Source organism: Triticum urartu, chromosome 2, assembly GCF_003073215.2.
Source record: "Triticum urartu cultivar G1812 chromosome 2, Tu2.1, whole genome shotgun sequence".
In the NCBI taxonomy this organism is placed as follows: Eukaryota; Viridiplantae; Streptophyta; class Magnoliopsida; order Poales; family Poaceae; genus Triticum; species Triticum urartu.
This window is the reverse complement of record NC_053023.1, coordinates 714,577,867-714,597,804: the sequence shown is the minus strand read 5'-3', so window position 1 is coordinate 714,597,804 and position 19,938 is coordinate 714,577,867. Positions and strand designations below refer to the sequence as shown.

Genomic DNA, 19,938 nt, shown 5'->3' with positions numbered 1-19,938 from the left:
ATAGATCTAGGTATTGCCATCTTTGGTAGGCAATCCATAAGTGGCTCTCATGATAGATTCATATGGTAATTTTATTTTATTTCTAGGGAAGTGTTCCATGCCCTTTTTTAATGGAAATTGAAATCTAATATTCCCTTCCTTCATATCAATAATTGCACCAACCGTTCTAAGGAAAGGTCTACCGAGAATAATAGGGCAAGAATGATTGCAATCTATATCAAGAACGATAAAATATATGGGCACATAATTCCTATTTGCAACAATAAGAACATCATTAATTCTTCCCATAGGTTTCTTAATAGTGGAATCCGCAAGATGCATGTTTAGAGAGAATTCATCAAAATCACGGAAATCTAGCAAATCACACAAAGTTTTGGGAATAGTAGAGACACTAGCACCCAAATGACACAAAGCATAAAACTCATGATATTTAAATTTAATTTTAATAGTTGGTTCCCACTCATCATAAAGTTTTCTAGGGATAGAAACTTCCAATTCAAGTTTTTCTTCATAAGATTTCATCAAGGCATCAACGATAATTTAGTAAACGCTTTATTTTGACTATAAGTGTGAGGAGATTTTAGCACGGATTGAAACAAGGAAATACAATCAATCAAAGAGCAATTTTCATAGTTATACTCCTTGAAATCCATAAGGTGGGTTTAGCAACATCTAGGGTTTTAATTTCTTCAATCCCACTTTTATCAAATTTAGCATCAAGATCAAAAGATTCAGAATTATTGGAACGCCTTCTAGGTAAAGGTGATCATATTCAGTCCAATCATTATCAAGATTCATATTGCAAAACAAAGATTTAATAGGGGACACATCAATAACTTTTAGAACTTCATCATTATTTTCATAGGAGCTAGAAGAACACGCTTTTATAAAGGCTTCTGTCTTAGCACGCATCCTAGCGGTTCTTTCTTTGCACTCATCAATGGAAATTCTCATAGCTTTGAGAGACTCATTGATATCATGCTTAGGTGGAATAGATCTAAGTTTCAAAGAATCAACATCAAGGGCAATTCTATCAACGTTCCTAGCCAAATCATCAATCTTAAGCGATTTTTCTTCAATCATAGCATTAAAATTCTTTTGCGAAGTAATAAATTCTTTAATATTAGATTCAAAATAAGAGGGCACCTTATTATAATTTCCATAACAATTGTTGTAGGAATTACCATAATTATTAGAGGGATTACTAGGATAAGGCCTAGGATTGAAATTTCCTCTATACGCGTTGTTACCAAAATTGTTCCTACCAACAAAATTCACATCCATAGATTCATTATTATTCTCAATCAAAGTAGACAAGGGCACATCAGTAGGATCATAAGAAACACTCTTATTATCAAATAATTTCATAAGTTCATCCATATTTCCACTCAAAACATTAATTTCTTCTATCGCATGCACCTTTCTAGTAGATCTTTCAGTATGCCATTGAGAATAATTAACCATAATATTATCTAGGAGTTTAGTAGATTCTCCTAAAGTGATTTCCATAAAAGTGCCTCCCGCAGCCGAATCTAAAAGATTTCTAGAAGCAAAATTCAATCCGGCATAAAAATTCTGAACAATCATCCACAAATTTAAACCATGAGAAGGGCAATTACGTATCATTAATTTCATTCTCTCCCAAGATTGTGCAACATGTTCATGATCAAGTTGCTTAAAATTCATAATATCGTTTCTAAGAGAGATGATCTTAGCAGGAGGAAAATACTTACAGATAAAAGCATCTTTGCACTTGTTCCATGAATCAATACTATTTTTAGGCAAAGATGAAAACCAAGCTTTAGCACGATCTCTAAGCGAAAAAGGAAATAGCTTCAATTTAACAATATAATTATTGACATCTTTCTTCTTTTGCATGTCACACAAATCAACGAAGCTATTAAGATGGGTAACAGCATCTTCACTAGGAAGGCCGGAGAACAGATCTTTCATGACAAGATTCAGCAAAGCAGTATTAATTTCACAAGATTCAGCATCGGTAAGAGGAGCAATCGGAGTGCTAAGGAAATCATTATTATTGGTATTGGTGAAGTCACACAATTTAGTATTATCTTGAGCCATCGCGACAAACAAGCAAACTAACACACAAGCAAACAAGAAGGCAAACGGGCAAAAAGAGGCAAATAGAGAGGGAGGAAGAATAGAGAGAGAGGGCGAATAAAACGGCAAGGGTGAATTGGGGGAGAGGAAAACGAGAGGCAAATGGCAAATAATGTAATGCGGGAGATAGGGATTGTGATGGTTACTTGGTATGTTGACTTTTGCGCAGACTCCCCGGCAACGGCGCCAGAAATTCTTCTTGCTATCTCTTGAGCACTGCGTTGGATTTCCCCGAAGAGGAGAGGATGATGCAGCAAAGTAGCGTAAGTATTCCCCTCAGTTTTTGAGAACCAAGGTATCAACACAGTAGGAGGCTATGCACGAGTCCCTTGTACCTACACAAAAACAATAGCTCAACGCAACCAACACGCTTAGGGGTTGTCAATCCCTTCACGGTCACTTACAAAAGTGAGATCTGATAGAGATGATAAATAATATTTTTGGTATTTTTGGTATAGAGATGCAAAGTAAAAAGTAAAAGCAAAGAAATAATAAAGTGGTGGAGATTAATATGATGAGAAAGAGACCCGGGGGCCATAGGTTTCACTAGTGGCTTCTCTCAAGAGCATAAGTATTCTACGATGGGTGAACAAATTACTGTTGAGCAATTGACAGAATTGAGCATAGTTATGAGAATATCTAGGTATGATCATATATATAGGCATCACGTCCGAGACAAGTAGACCGAAACGATTCTGCATCTACTACTATTACTCCACTCATCGACCGCTATCCAGCATGCATCTAGAGTATTAAGTTAAAAACAGAGTAACGCCTTAAGCAAGATGACATGATGTAGAGGGATAGTTTCATGCAATATGATAAAACATCATCTTGTTATCCACAATGGCAACGATACAATACGTGCCTTACTGCCCCTTCTGTCACTGGGAAAGGACACCGCAAGATCGAACCCAAAGCTAAGCACTTCTCCCATGGCAAGAACAACCAATCTAGTAGGCCAAACCAAACTGATAATTCGAAGAGACTTGCAAAGATAACCAATCATACATAAAAGAATCCAGAGAAGATTCAAATATTATTCATAGATAGACTTGATCATAAACCCACAATTCATCGTTCTCAACAAACACACCGCAAAAATAAGATTACATCGAATAGATCTCCACGAGAGAGGGGGAGAACATTGTATTGAGATCCAAAAAGAGAGAAGAAGCCATCTAGCTACTAGCTATGGACCCGTAGGTCTGAAGTAAACTACTCACACTTCATCGGAGAGGTTTGGATGATGATGTAGAAGCCCTCCGTGATCGATGCCCTCTCCGGCGGAGCTCCGGAACAGGCCCCAAGATGGGATCTCGTGGATACAGAAAGTTGCGGCGGTGGAATTAGTTTTTGGCTCCGTATCTGATCGTTTGGGGGTACGTGGGTATATATAGGAGGAAGAAGTACATTGGTGGAGCAACAGGGGGCCCACGAGGGTGGGGGCGCGCCTGGGGGGGTAGGGCGCGCCCCCCTACCTCGTGGCCTCCTGTTACGTGCCTTGACGTAGGGTCCAAGTCTCCTGAGTTGTATTCGGTGAGAAAATCACGTTCCCGAAGGTTTCATTCCATTTGGACTCCGTTTGATATTCCTTTTCTTCGAAACCCTAAAACAGGCAAAAAGCAGCAATTCTGGGTTGGGCCTCCGGTTAATAGGTTAGTCCCAAAAATAATATAAAAGTGGATAATAAAGCCCAATAATGGCCACAACAGTAGATAATATAGCATGGAGCAATCAAAAATTATAGATACGTTGGAGACGTATCAGCGGTCTCCCGCTAGGAGATGGAGGCGCGGGGAGGTGGGCCTGGCGGCTGGGCTCGGCCCAGTTAGCCCTAGCGTTTTTTGAAATAATTCCTCCAAAACTAAAAAAATCCTAGAAAATAACGGCAAGCCGCTGCCGTCCGCCATGATCACCACGGCTTTGGGCACTACTTGTCACCACCATCATACATACATGCCCAGCTCTTTGCTTGTCATCAAGAGTCAAGCCGCTGCTTGTCATCAAGATTTTATGTCTAGCTTTTGGCCGCTACACTGGCTGCTTCCATATTCTCTCAAGGCAACGTTTATATTATGCTAATCTCGTATCCCGGCACCGAGCTAGCCGCCAGCTATATAGGTTGATGTTTCAGACAACTTGAGAACGTATGAATTGGTGAGAATTGGTTAAATTGTCGGAGGTGGAACTATTCAAACAAAAATATCCACACATCATCGCATCAGTATGCTTTCCCTCTTGGCTACCGACTTAGCACACAACACCATAGGTTATCATCCTTTTCGGGGGGTGCTTGTGCGAGAACTGGAAACATGACTTGCGGGCCAGGTCCAGCAACGTAGCTACAGGCAGAAAAAACACATAACGATCAGCGCTGGCTCCTAATTAAATGGGCCGGCCCATACCAAGCAATTGATTCATGGAAACCAAGCACACGACCTATGAAGTCCCATGCCGAGCGATCGATAGGTGGAATCAGATGATCGTTTGATGATCAAACGTAGGAAACGAACTGTAAGATTAGTACCACCTCGGATATAGAAAATAATATAGGTAAAAAACTAAAAGCGTAAATTCACGGTAAGAAACGTATTGTGACGGTGAACCCACGGAGTCGATCCGTTCCGTTGCAACGGGAAAACACAACGCCCAAGTGTGAGAACAAATATGATAAAGACAGAAGTACCTCGGGAATTCTTGAGCCGAATTTTGCAAGCCTATTTTTCAACATGGCATTGTCTTGCGATTTGGGTCCGGTGTTCATCCGGGGTGATGTTATCATCGCAACCGAAGAACAACACATATGCAGAGTGATATAGTTAGTGATGCTACCAAGATTCTTCATTACAATAACTTTCTCGTTTCCCAATTAAACCTAGGCACATTATCTCACCCTTAACTCACATTTTCCGGCACCCACACCTGCTTACTCTCCTTGTCCCCGTCATAGCTCGGCCTCGTCGTTGCCGTCTTTGGCCTCGAGCTCGGCACGGCTTCCTTCCAAATCGACTTGCACCCCCCAAAAATTCAGTTGACTTGCAAATAGCCCACGCAAAACTATTTTGGGCCACTTATCACAATGAGTGTTGAGTGCATGCAGGTTTTGACCGTCTAATCACTATCAGCATCTGCTTCCTCTTTCCACTATTTTCCAGTTATCGTCTAGTTCATTTCTGCCCACATGGTCATCTTGGTTCTTTTGTGCCTCTTTGATCACCCCAACTCTATGTTGGCTGCACCATTAGAAATTAAATTTGAAACAATACATAGAAGGCATAATTGTCCAAAAAATGACCCTTTAATAAAGTGACTATGTGACCTGCATATCGTTGCTGTCGGGTTATGTTCAGGGTTAGAATTTCAAGCAAGTTCAAGTGACTAAGTGATGGTGTTCAATCTTCATGGTTGTAAGCTCAAATATGAAAAGAGCTTAAATATAGGAAGTAGTGTGCTATTCTCATAATTTAAATCTATTGCTAGTTGCTTAGCCATGAATGGCAATAAAAGTAGTTTCTCAACTCCCTAATTACAGTTGACACATCAAATACCATTTAATAATGTGCACAGTAAAACAACTTCTAAATCTGCACATACTCCTTTGAGTATTTTTAACTGGACACAACAAATAATGTGCGTTAATGGTTGTAAGTTCCTACCAATACTTTTTTGACAGAACCTATGCTTATATATAAATACTGGATTACTTAACAAAGTCATTTGCATATACACCATACTAACCACCCAGGTTTCAGAAATACCTAACACTCTAGCGAGGAAACAAGATCATGGGCTACACAAATTGCTACTTCTCTCAACTTTGAAGCACACACACGACTCACACATACTCTTAATCATCCTAGACTCAGCAAAGGTCATACATGAGGTCGACAGATCCTGATAGTTTGAGTTGACAGAATTGATAACTACAATATTTCGATAGCATTGGGAGAGGATGCATTAAACCCTCCAAGAAAGCTGCAACTTTAGCTTCCTATGATGTTTCAGATATTCAATATACACGTAGCAGATAAAATAATTATATTGCACAGATTTCAGGAGGCTTCTACAATATTCACCTTAGTCGTACCTGATGTAGCAACCCCAGTATTAGGGATAAAAGATGCATCAATATTCACCTTAGTCGTACCTTTATCAGGAGGCTTCTACAAGGATTAGCATTGGAGATTTTGTCTTGTTTAGCAAAGGATTACAGATTGCAGAAATATGCCTGCAACGATTTCTTTCCCTTTTCCCTTGGGATCATCCTTTTGTAGTTCTCCGTTAATCATCTTCACACAATTAACCAAGAACTCAATCGATGTTTATGAGTTCACCTTAAGGCTTAATGTTTCTCTACATTGGTTGTCCTAAATCTATCACACATTTGCGCATGATAGAAAATATGTCACACTGAATTTCTTCTAAACTTCTTCTGAGATGTAACAACACAAGCAGTAAAAACAAGTAAGAAAACCTACCAATCGAGCTTTGAATGAATTTGTAAAATAAATGCACTATCCATGTTGCATGCACACCAATTAATAAATTCAGCCTCAAGTTTCTACAGCCACATCAATTTGAAAAATCAAGAGGAATATCCGAAGCTGCAAAATCCACTGCCACAAATTTTAAGAATTTTACAGTAATATCTTTCTCTCAATAGTTATTTTATCAAACCAGAGATGATTTAGACCTTGCATATTTCCCGTTACTAAGTCATGTTTGGTGCTTGCATTGCTGTAACAGCCAACCTAATTTATTTTTAGACAAATCCCACAACCATGTCAACATCCAGCAGTGGCACCGAGAGCACAAAAGTATAAAATTGTACCCCTAAGATAGCTGAAACTAAATTAGAAAGTGTGCAATTCGATGAATAACTCTCACCATCTGATGAAATTGATGTAGCTAGTGTCATTGTCGAGGGTGAAGGACACGTCTGTATTCCTATCCATCTTGCCAGTCACCATCCCAACGAGCCTAGCCAGTAGACCACCCAACCTGGACAGTCGTGTCAGAAGCCACCTCGATGAGCACAAAGCCGAGAGATGCATATAGTGGGCACTCACCTTGGCTGTCTTGACGCGAGTCATCCTTCTCGTCAGTGCCGGACAGCGCCACAACGACGATCTGCTTCATGGTGATGAAAGAGGGTGAAGACCACCACCGCAAGGATGCCAGCCGCTTGGGTGGGAATCGATAGCGGGGTGGCGGCGATGTTCGCCGCGGGAGCCAGGCGGATGGTTTCAACAGGTGCCACTGCCAATGTAATTAGAACACTTGTAGTCTTTCAGTGAGTAAAGTGCAGATTACATGAAGTAAATCTGGATGGCAATTATGCTTCGTGTATGGGAAGAATACAACCATCAGCTATAGTAGAGGGAGGAGACTGGATGCGACATAAATCTCTCACCTCTTCAAATATGTCAACTAGAGTATTTCTCAACGATCCCTTGGATCTGCTCCGAAGTGAAGATTGACGCACTGGTATCGAAATCAGCACTCTCCAACTGCCTCTGCAACTGCATTGACAACAAAGTCGAGATAAGCATTACGCATTGCTTCTTCTGCTCATAAGCACTGAGCAAAAGTTTAGTTGTGTATGTTTCAGTGAGAGGGGGCAAGCATAGAGTACATCATTCTCAAGTATGACAGATTGGCTCTCCGAATTGTGTTTTCTAATTTGAACTAACATCTCCAGTTTCTGTAACAGCAATCAAAACGATGTAATTAGCATCTTCAATACAGTTAAGTTTGATGCTTCGAAAGAGGCACTATAAAAACATTTTTTCTTCATCTGTGGTTGTAATTCCTATTGAGTGTGCATTTTCTCGCCAAATTCTAGAGGCTCAAGCTCGGCTTCATCAATAGCCATCTCTTCTCTATCAAATTAAATAGAAAAAATTCAGAACATGGCTTTTAGACAACAGTTCAAGTCAACTCTGCAAACCACCAAGTATTATTGCTAGAGAGTAGGTAATTGTGGCTGTATATTCATTTTACTTGTTTAGTTCTATGGCTGGCGCATTAACTAACAACTCTTTTCCTTGAAAATAAATAAATAAAAGAGCACACCACTACACATATCAGCGTGGACTATATTCAAACATGTATAACAAGAATGAGCTACCTACAAATGGCCGTGAAACAAAGAAAAAATGGTGCTGCAGTGCACTGAGTCTTTTTAGCAAACACATGGCGTGCACCTAGCGGGTTGGTGGTTGAAGTCGATGGGGGCAGAGCAGCACTGAACTACACGCAACCTGGGCAACAACCATCAAACTGCTCCGTCAATCTGTGCGTGATGGAAGGAGTAGGTGCTCCGGCCAGGTGAAGAAGAGCGCCGGGGAGGAGAGCAACCAGCTCTCGTCAGCTCACCTGTGATTGAGAGGCGAGGCAAATAGTTTGGAACTATCTTTTGCCGTCGCTGGAGCATTGGACGTCGGCTAAGAGAGGGGGGAGGGTGAGTAGCGTCACTGGAAAAGGAACACGCAGGGGCTGGGCTGATGGTGGTGGACGACGGCGTCGGGTCGCGGCGAGAGAGGAGGATTGGGGGAAGGTGCGGCTCCGGGATCAAGTGTCGCTGGTGGTCGAAAGCCGCAGGGGTGGGGAAGGAGCACATCCGAGGGGCGTTGGCGGTGCGCGGCGGCGTGTCGGGGGCCGGCTGCGACGGCGCATGGCGGGGGCCGGCGGCGTGCGACAGCGTGGAGATGCGCTGGGGTGGATTTGGAAGGCAAGGTCATCGTGCAGATTTTTTTTCTTTTCTCTCGCCAGTACTGTACCGGTTCTATTGACTTATTAGGGGGACTGCCGGTTGGATACCTAAAACACCAGGGACTTTTTATAAAAGCGTCGCGACGCTGAACCCGGAGACTCAATCCGTGCTTTATTATTAGGGAGAGATAGTGCAACTTATTTGTGCCAATGCCGTTTAGGTCATATTGGTGTAAAGGGCATGAAGAAAATCCATGCTGATGGGCTTTTGGAATCACTTGATTATGAATCATTTGATGCTTGCGAACCATGCCTCATGGGCAAGATGACTAAGACTCCGTTCTCTGGAACAATGGAGCGAGCAAAAGATTCGTTGAAAATCATACATACTGATGTATGTGGTCCGATGAATATTGAGGCTCGCAGCAGGTATCATTATTTTCTGATCTTCACAGATGATTTGAGCAGATATGAGTATATCTACTTGATAAAACACAAGTCTGAAACATTTGAAAAGTTCAAAGAATTTCGGAGTGAAGTGGAGAATCATCGTAACAAAAATAAAAGTTTCTATGATATGATCGTAGAAGTAATATATTTGAGTTACGAGTTTGGTCTCAGTTAAAACAATGTGAAATAGTTTCACTACTCACGCCACCTGGAACACCACAGTGTAATGGTGTGTCCGAACGTCATAACCATACTTTATTAGATATAGTGCGATCTATGATGTCTCTTACTGATCTACCACTATCATTTTGGGGTTATGCATTAGAGACAGCTACATTCACGTTAAATAGGGCACCATCTAAATCCGTTGAGACGACACCGTATGAACTGTGGTTTGGCGAGAAACCTAAGCTGTCGTTTCTTAAAGTTTGGGACTGCGATGCTTATGTGAAAAAGTTTCAACATGATAAGCTCGAACCCAAATTGCAGAAGTAAATCTTCATAGGATACCCAAAAGGAACGGTTGGGTACACCTTCTATCACAGATCCGAAGGCAAGATATTCGTTGCTGAGAATGGATCCTTTCTAGAGAAGGAGTTTCTCTCGAAAGAAGTGAGTGGGAGGAAAGTAGAACTTGATGAGGTAACTGTACCTGCTCCCTTATTGGAAAGTAGTTCATCACAGAAATCTGTTCCTGTGACTACTACACCAATTAGTGAGGAAGCTAATGATAATCATGTAACTTCAGATCAAGTTACTACCGAAACCTCGTAGGTAAACCAGAGTGATATCCGCACGAGAGTGGTACGGTAATCCTGTTCTGGAGGTCATGTTACTTGACCATGACGAGCCTACTAACTATGAGGAAGTGATGATGAGCCCAGATTCCGCGAAATGGCTTAAGGCCATGAAATCTGAGATGAGATCCATGTATGAGAACAAAGTATGGACTTTGATTGACTTGCCCATTGATCGGCGAGCCACTGAGATTAAATGGATCTTCAAGAGGAAGACGGACGCTGATAGTAGTGTTACTATCTACAAAGCTAGAATTGTCGCAAAAGGTTTTCGACAAGTTCAAGGTGTTGACTACGATGAGAGTTTCTCACTCGTATCTATGCTTAAGTCTGTCCGAATCATGTTAGCAATTGCCACATTTTATGAAATCTGGCAAATGGATAAACAAAACTACATTCCTTAATGGATTTATTAAATAAGAGTTGTATATGATGCAACAAGAAAGTTTTGTCAATCCTAAAGGTGCTAACAAAATATGCAAGCTCCAGCGATCCATCTATGGACTCGTGCAAGCATCTCGGAGTTGGAATATACGCTTTGATAAGTTGATCAAAGCATATAGTTTTATACAGACTTGCGGTGAAGCCTGTATTTACAAGAAAGTGAGTGGGAGCACTACAGCATTCCTGATAAGTATATGTGAATGACATATTGTTGATCGGAGATAATGTAGAATTATTCTGCAAAGCATAAGGGAATGTTTGAAAGCAGTTTTTCAAAGAAAGACCTCGGTGAAGCTGCTTACATATTGAGCATCAAGATCTATAGAGATAGATCAAGACGCTTGATAAGTTTTTCAATGAGTACATACCTTGACAAGATTTTGAAGTAGTTCAAAACGGAACAGTCAAAGAAGGAGTTATTGCCTGTGTTACAAGGTGTGAAGTTGAGTAAGACTCAAAACCCGACCACGACAGAAGATAGAGAGAGAATGAAATTCATTCCCTATGCCTCAGCCATAGGTTCTATAAAGTATGCCATGTTGTGTACCAGACCTATTGTATACCCTGCCCTGAGAGTACAATAGTGATCCAGGAGTAGATCACTACACATTGGTTAAAATTATTCTTAGTGGAATAAGGATATGTTTCTCGATTATGGAGGTGACAAAAGGTTCATCATAAAGGGTTACGTCGATGCATGTTTTGACACTGATCCAGACGACTCTAAGTCTCAATCTGGATACATATTGAAAGTGGGAGCAATTATCTAGAGTAGCTCCGTGCAGAGCATTGTTGACATAAAAATTTGCAAAATACATACGGATCTGAATATGGCAGACCCGTTGACTAAACTTCTCTCACAAGCAAAACATGATCACACCTTAGTACTCTTTGGGTGTTAATCACATAGCGATGTGAACTAGATTATTGACTCTAGTAAACCCTTTGGGTGTTGGTCACATGACGATGTGAACTATGGGTGTTAATCACATGGTGATGTGAACTATTGATGTTAAATCACATGGCGATGTGAACTAGATTATTGACTCTAGTGCAAGTGGGAGACTGAAGGAAATATGCCCTAGAGGCAATAATAAAGTTACTATTTATTTCCTTATATCATGATAAATGTTTATTATTCATGCTAGAATTGTATTAACCGGAAACATAATACATGTGTGAATACATAGACAAACAGTATGTCACCAGTATGCCTCTACTTGACTAGCTCGTTCAATCAAAGATGGTTAAGTTTCCTAGCCATAGACATGAGTTGTCATTGGATTAACGGGATCACATCATTAGAGAATGATGTGATTGACTTGACCCATTCCGTTAGCACAACACTTGATCATTTAGTTTGTTGCTATTGCTTTCTTCATGACTTATACATGTTCCTATGACTATGAGATTATGCAACTCCCGTTTACCGGAGGAACACTTTGTGTGCTACCAAACGTCACAACGTAAATGGGTGATTATAAAGGTGCTCTACAGGTGTCTCCGAAGGTACTTGTTGGGTTGGCGTATTTCGAGACTAGGATTTGTCACTCCGATTGTCGAAGAGGTATCTCTGGGCCCACTCGGTAATGCACATCACTATAAGCCTTGCAAGCATTGCAAACAATGAGTTAGTTGCGGGATGATGTGTTACGGAACGAGTAAAGAGACTTGCCGGTAATGAGATTGAACTAGGTATTGAGATACCGACGATCGAATCTCGGGCAAGTAACATACCGATGACAAAGGGAACAACGTATGTTGTTATGCGGTTTGACCGATAAAGATCTTCGTAGAATATGTAGGAGCCAATATGAGCATCCAGGTTCCGCTATTGGTTATTGACTGGAGACGTGTCTTGGTCATGTCTACATAGTTCTCGAACCCGTAGGGTCGCACGCTTAAAGTTCGATGACGGTTATATTATGAGTTTATGTGTTTTGATGTACCGAAGGAGTTCGGAGTCCCGGATGAGATCGGGGACATGACGAGGAGTCTCGAAATGGTCGAGACGTAAAGATCGATATATTGGACGACTATATTCGGACATCGGAAAGGTTCCGAGTGATTCGGGTATTTTCGGGAGTACCGGGAAGTTACGGGAATTCGTATTGGGCCTTAATGGGCCATACGGGAAAGGAGAGAAAGGCCTCAAAGGGTGGCCGCACCCCTCCCCATGGGCTGGTCCGAATTGGACTAGGGAGGGGGCGCCCCCTTCCTTCCTTCTCCTTTTCCCTTCCCTTTCCTTCCCTCCTACTCCTACTACTTGGAAGGGCTCCTAGTTTTAGTAGGAAAGGGGGAATCCTACTCCCGGTGGGAGTAGGACTCCCCTAGGGCGCACCATAGAGAGGGCCGGCCCTCCCCCTCCTCCACTCCTTTATATACGGGGGCAGGGGGCACCCCAAAGAGACAACAATTGATCTCTTGATCTCTTAGCCGTGTGCGGTGCCCCCCTCCACCATAATCCACCTCGATCATATCATAGCGGTGCTTAGGCGAAGCCCTGCGTCGGTATAACATCATCATTGTCACCACGCCGTCATGCTGACGAAACTCTCCCTCAACACTCGGCTGGATCGGTGTTCGAGGGACGTCATCGAGTTGAACGTGTGCAGAACTCGAGGTGTCGTATGTTCGGTACTTGGATCGGTCGGATCGTGAAGACGTACGACTACATCAACCGCGTTGTGCTAACATTTCCGCTTTAGGTCTACGAGGGTACGTGGACAACACTCTCCCCTCTCGTTGCTATGCATCACCATGATCTTGCGTGTGCATAGGAATTTTTTTGAAATTACTACGTTCCCTAGCAGTGGCATCCGAGCCTAGGTTTTATGTGTTGATGTTGTTCACGAGTAGAACACAAGTGAGTTGTGGGCGATATAAGTCATACTGCTTACCAGCATGTCATACTTTCGTTCGGCGGTATTGTTGGATGAAGTGGCCCGGACCAACATTACGCGTACGCTTACGCGAGACTGGTTTTACCGCCGTGCTATGCACACAGGTGACTAGCGGGTGTCAGTTTCTCAAACTTTAGTTGAACCGAGTGTGGCTACGTCTGGTCCTTGCAAAGGTTAAAACAGCACCAACTTGACAAACTATCGTTGTGGTTTTGATGTGTAGGTAAGAACGGTTCTTGCTCAGCCCGTAGCAGCCACGTAAAACTTGCAACAACAAAGTAGAGGACGTCTAACTTGTTTTTGCAGGGCATGGTGTGATGTGATATGGTCAAGACGTGATGAGATATAAGTTGTTGTATGAGATGATCATGCTTTGTTGAAGTTATCGGCAACAGGAAAAAGCCTTATGCTTATCTCTCTATTGCATAAGATGCAAGCGCTAAATAATTGCTTTACTTTATCGCTATGCGATAGCAATAGTTGCAAGAGCAATTGTTGGCGAGACAACCATGTGACGACACATTGATATAGATCAAGATGATGGAGATCATGGTGTCATGCCGGTGACGATGGAGATCATGACGATGCTTTGGAGATGGAGATCAAAAACACAAGATGATGATGGCCATATCATGTCACATATTTTGATTGCAAGTGATGTTTATCTTTTATACATCTTATTTTGCTTAGTTCGACGGTAGCTTTATAAGATGATCTCTCACTAATTATCAAGGTACAAGTGTTCTCCCTGAGTATGCATCGTTGCGAAAGTTCTTCGTGCTGAGACACCACGTGATGATCGGGTGTGATAGGCTCTACGTTCAAATACAACGGGTGCAAAACAGTTGCACACACGGAATACTCAGGTTAAACTTGACGAGCCTAGCATATAACAGATATGGCCTCGGAACACGGATACCGAAAGGTCGAGCGTGAATCATATAGTAGATATGATCAACATAGTGATGTTCACCATTGAAACTACTCCATCTCACGTGATGATCGGACATGGTTTAGTTGATATGGATCACGTGATCACTTAGAAGATTAGAGGGATGTCTGTCTAAGTGGGAGTTCTTAAGTAATATGATTAATTGAACTTTAATTTATCATGAACTTAGTCCTGGTAGTATTAGCATATCTATGTTGTAGATCAATAGCTCGCGATATTGCTCCTAGTTTATTGTGTTCCTAGAGAAAAACTATGTTGAAAAATGTTAGTAGCAATGATGCGGATTGGATCCGTGATATGAGGATTATCCTCATTGCTGCACAGAAGAATTATGTCTTTGATGCACTGCTAGGTGACAGACCTATTGCAGGAGGAGATGCAGACGTTATGAACGTTTGGCTAGCTCAATATGATGACTACTTGATAGTTTAGTGCACCATGCTTAACAGCTTAGAATCGGGACTTCAAATACGTTTTGAATGTCATGGAACATATGAGATGTTGCAGGAGTTGAAGTTAATATTTCAAGCAAATACCCGAGTTGAGAGACATGAAGTCTCCAACAAGTTCTATAGCTAAAAAGATGGAGGAGAATAGCTCAAGCAGTGAGCATGTGCTCAGATTGTCTGGGTACTACAATCGCTTGAATCAAGTGGGAGTTAATCTTCCAGATAAGATAGTGATTGACAGAATGATCTAGTCACCATCACCAAGTTAGTAGAACTTCGTGATGAACTATAATATGCAAGGGATAACGGAAATGATTCCCAAGCTCTTCGTGATGCTGAAATCGGCGAAGGTAGAAATCAAGAAAAGCATCAAGTGTTGATGGTAAACAAAACCACTAGTTTCAAGTAAAGGGACAAAGAAAAAAAGGGAACTTCAAGAAGAACGGAAAGCAAGTTGCTGCTCAAGTGAAAAACCCAAGTCTGGACCTAAGCCTGAAACTGAGTGCTTCTACTGCAAAGGGACTGGTCACTGGATGCGGAACTACCCCAAGTAATTAGCGGATAAGAAGGATGGCAAAGTGAACATAGGTATATTTGATATACATGTTATTGATGTGTACTTTACTAGTGTTTATAGCAACCCCTCCGTATTTGATACTAGTTCAGCTGCTAAGAATAATAACTCGAAACGGGAGTTGTAGAATGAACAAAGACTAGTTAAGGGTAAAGTGACGATGTGTATTGGAAATGGTTCCAAGATTGATATGATCATCATCGCACACTCCCTATACTTTCGGGATTAGTTTTAAACCTAAAATAAATGTTATTTAGTGTTTGCGTTGAGCATGGATATGATTGGCTCATGTTTATTGCGATACGGTTATTCATGTAAGTTAGAGAATAATTGTTGTTCTGTTTACCTGAATAAAACCTTCTATGGTCATACACCCAATGAAAATGGTTTGTTGGATCTCGATCGTGGTGATACACATTTTCATAATATTGAAACCAAAAGATACAAAGTTAATAATGACTAGCAAAAGGGCCCGTGCGTTGCAACGGGAGGAAATAAATCACATGCCCATGTGTTGTAGGTCAAGTTGAAACAAAAGGTGCCAGAAAGATTGTAAAGATAAAATACAGAAGATTTAAGTTGAACGAAAATCTTGTTACAGAAAAACTAGTTGGACGGAAATCTCGGATAAGTAGATGTTTACCTTTTCTCATAGCTTTTTTCGAAAAGGGGCGCTCTATTACTTAAGAGATTTAAGCATTACACTTTTTCTCATAGCTAGTAAAGAGAATGCAATACGTACTTGTTCCTGCTTGTACTATGGGTTTTACTTCTTCGTTGCATCTCATCACGGCAAGCCGCTGCCGTCCGCCATGATCACCACGGCTTTGGGCACTACTTGTCACCACCATCATACATACATGCCCAGCTCTTTGCTTGTCATCAAGAGTCAAGCCGCTGCTTGTCATCAAGATTTTAATTCTAGCTTTTGGCCGCTACACTGGCTGCTTCCATATTCTCTCAAGGCAACGTTTATATTATGCTAATCTCGTATCCCAGCACCTAGCTAGCCGCCAGCTATATAGGTTGATGTTTCAGACAACTTGAGAACGTATGAATTGGTGAGAATTGGTTTAAATTGTCGGAGGTGGAACTATTCAAACAAAAATATCCACGCATCATCACATCAGTATGCTTTCCCTCTTGGCTACCGACTTAGCACACAACACCGTAGGTTATCATCCTTTTCGGGGGGGTGCTTGCGCGAGAACTGGAAACATGACTTGCGGGCCAGGTCCAGCAACGTAGCTACAGGCAGAAAAAACACATAACGATCAGCGCTGGCTCCTAATTAAATGGGCCGGCCCATACCTAGCAATTGATCCGTGGAAACCAAGCACACGACCTATGAAGTCCCATGTCGAGCGATCGATGGGTGGAATCAGACGATCGTTTGATGATCAAACGTAGGAAACGAACTGTAAGATTAGTACCACCTCGGATATAGAAAATAATATAGGTAAAAAAAACTAAAAGCGTAAATTCATGGTAAGAAACGTATTGTGACGGTGAACCCACGGAGTCGATCCGTTCCGTTGCAACGGGAAAACACAACGCCCAAGTGTGAGAAATAATATGATAAAGATAGAAGTACCTCGGGAATTCCTGAGCCGAATCTTCGCAAGCCTATTTTTCAACATGGCATTGTCTTGCGATTTGGGTCCGGTGTTCATACGGGGTGATGTTATCATCGCAACCGGAGAACAACACATATGCAGAGTGATATAGTTAGGAGAGAATTCCTTATTTGACACTACCTTAAAATGTGGTTCCTTATTTGACCCTGAAGAACTTTTTTTCCCTATTTGACATGTAGTATAAATTTTCTTCCTTACGTGACATCGCCATCCGTTTTGTTACACCGTTCCGTTAAATTGTTTTTGGATGGACCAAAATACCCCCGTGTTAGTAGCTAGACCACAAGGAGTTTTGACCAGAGTCGCTAGCCCACAAGCCCGATCCCGATCTGGCCATCCTCTCGTCTCTCTATTTCTTCGATTCCCCACCCCCAACCCTAGCGGCGGCGACAGCAGGTTGCAGGCTCGTACAGCGGCAGTGGCGGCGTGAGCTGAGGGGCCATGGCTCAAGGGGTGGTTGTGGGCGGAGGATCAAGCACGGATGCGGGCGCCGGAGGAAGCACCGCGGCGGACGGCGGCCCAGGCACGGCGGACGGCGGCCAAGGCGGGGCTAGGGATGGCTCGTCGGTGACGTCCGCTGCTGGCGGCCATGGCGCGGCTATGCAGCACTTGCCGATGAGCTCAGCTGCGGGCGCAGGCCATGGCGATGTTGTGGGTGGTGCAGGCCATGGCGATGCTGCAAGGTTGGGCGTGGATGCAGGCTTGGGCCACGGTGCGGCTGCAGACTTAGAAGGGTGAGTTCCTTCCACAATTTCTCTTCAAATGCAGGATTAGAAGGAGGAGCAGGTTGACCCATATCCAGTAGCAATGCTCATGCATAAGTTTCTCTTTTATGTAAAGGATGGATCCAAATTCTTGTTATGTACTGAAAATTAGATTGCTTGGCAACCCAAAAAAAGCTAGAAAAGAGCCCATGTGCTTTTATTTCGAGAAGGTTATTGATTCCGACTTGACAAATTATGAAGATTTGGTTGAATCAATTATAGTGCAGTACCAGCCACGTTATTTGGAAGTTGCGCATGTTCACTACTATGATGAAGTTCTGAAAACGTTTCCAGAAATAAAATCAGACCAAGAGTTGATGTATATGTTTGAGAAACATGCTAAGTCAAAGATGGTGCAGATGTTCATTGTATATTGGGAACCCTCTGAACCATATGAGCCTATCATTGAGTATTATAGTGATGTGCATATCCAACCTAAGAACAACGTAGACCAAGATGATGATAGTTATCTTCGCAACCCAATACCGGAGAATGAACATGTTGGGATTGATGAAGAGAATATGTATTTGAAGGAAGAACCTAAAGCTCTAAATATGGTTCTTTTTCCTGATAAAGTAAAGGACCAAGACTATGTTGCTGATGGTGAGAGTGAGGATGAGGAGAAGGATGAGAGTGAGGATGGGAGTGAGGATGAGAGTAAGGATGAGAGCGAGGACGATACTGGAGTAGAGGAGGATGAGGAGTTGCATGAGGTAAATCATGCCCCAAATATAGAGTATGATAAGGATGACCCTCCTATGACTGAAGGTTTCATATATCCCAATATGAAGGAGTTTAAGTTTGCCCTTTCTCAGCATGCTATCAAACATGAATTTGAGTATAACACAGAGAAGAGTGCACCATGTAGGTTCAGGGGCTATTGTAAAAGAAGAGATGAAGATAATTGTCCATGGAGGATACATGCTTCTACAATGGATGATTTGTGTACCGTAGTGGTAACTGTCTAACTTTGCTCATTTGTAAACATTTCTTGCATGATTGTTTGAGAGTTTTTAGCTAACTAATTATATTCTTCTTTGGTAGGTGAAAAAACACCCTTTTGGTCATGATTGCTCTAGTGCAAGAAGGAAAAAGAAGGTGAAGAATGCAACTAAGTACTGGATATGTGAGAAGGTGAAGGACTGGCTCATTGAAGATGCAACTCTAGGAGCAAAGGAATTGCGAAAGAAGCTTAAAGAACACCACAAGGTCAAAATCAACTACAAGAGAGTATATATGGGTAAGTTGCTAGCCTTGAAGCAACTATATGGTGATTGGGATATCAGCTTTGACAATTTGTATAGGTTCAAGGCACAAGTTGAAAGTTGTTGCACCTGTAGCATAGTCTAGATTGATCATCACACAATAAATGGTAAAATCAGGTTTAGAAGAATTTTTGTTGCTATGAAACCTTGCATAGAGGGGTTCCTTAGTGGCTGCAGACCATATTTGGCAATAGATAGCACATTCTTGACGGGCAGGTTCAAGGGGCAGCTGGCTAGTGCTACCGCCGTTGATGGCCATAATTGGATGTATCCGGTTAGTTTTGGAGTCTTTGATTCTGAAACTAACGAGAATTGGATTTGGTTCATGCAATTGCTAAGACAGGCCATAGGATCACCAAATGGGTTGGCCATATGCACAGATGCTGGTCAAGCAGTAATGACAGGGGTGAAAGAAGTGTTCCCAGAGGCGGAACATAGGGAATGCATGTTTCACTTGGTGACCAACTTCAAGAAGAAGTTCCATGGGAAGGTGTTTGATGACCACCTTTGGACTGCTGCTTACTCATGGAACCCATATTTATTTAACAAACATTGGGTTGCTATGGAGACAACAAAGCCAGCTGCAACTGCATATATAAGGAAGTGGCACAATAGGTTGTGGTCTAGGAGTCAATTCTCAACTATATGCAAGGTAGACTATGTAACCAACAACCTGGCTGGGAGCTTTAACAATTGGATTAAGCACCACAAGTCCTTGAACTTGGATGACCTCTTTGATAAGGCGAAACATGCTAACTCTAGTGCTGGAGCATCAAAAAGGTGATTACAACTAGTTCAGATTTTGAGATTTAGTTAAATTAAAACTTGTTCTGTATTCTTATTGCTTTCTTCTCACCATAGCAAA

At 42.0% G+C, this 19,938-nt stretch overlaps 1 protein-coding gene across 1 annotated transcript in view; it reads right to left on the bottom strand.

Moving 5' to 3' along the window:
- LOC125538123 (transcription factor WRKY45-2-like) overlaps nucleotides 1–7,263 on the bottom strand; it is a 36,751-nt gene extending 29,488 nt beyond the window's left edge. The window contains exon 1 of the mRNA XM_048701422.1: nucleotides 7,194–7,263. Within this exon, the coding sequence (XP_048557379.1) occupies nucleotides 7,194–7,263 (70 nt within the window). The remainder of the gene's footprint in view (nucleotides 1–7,193) is intronic.
- Nucleotides 7,264–19,938: the final 12,675 nt, after the last annotated feature.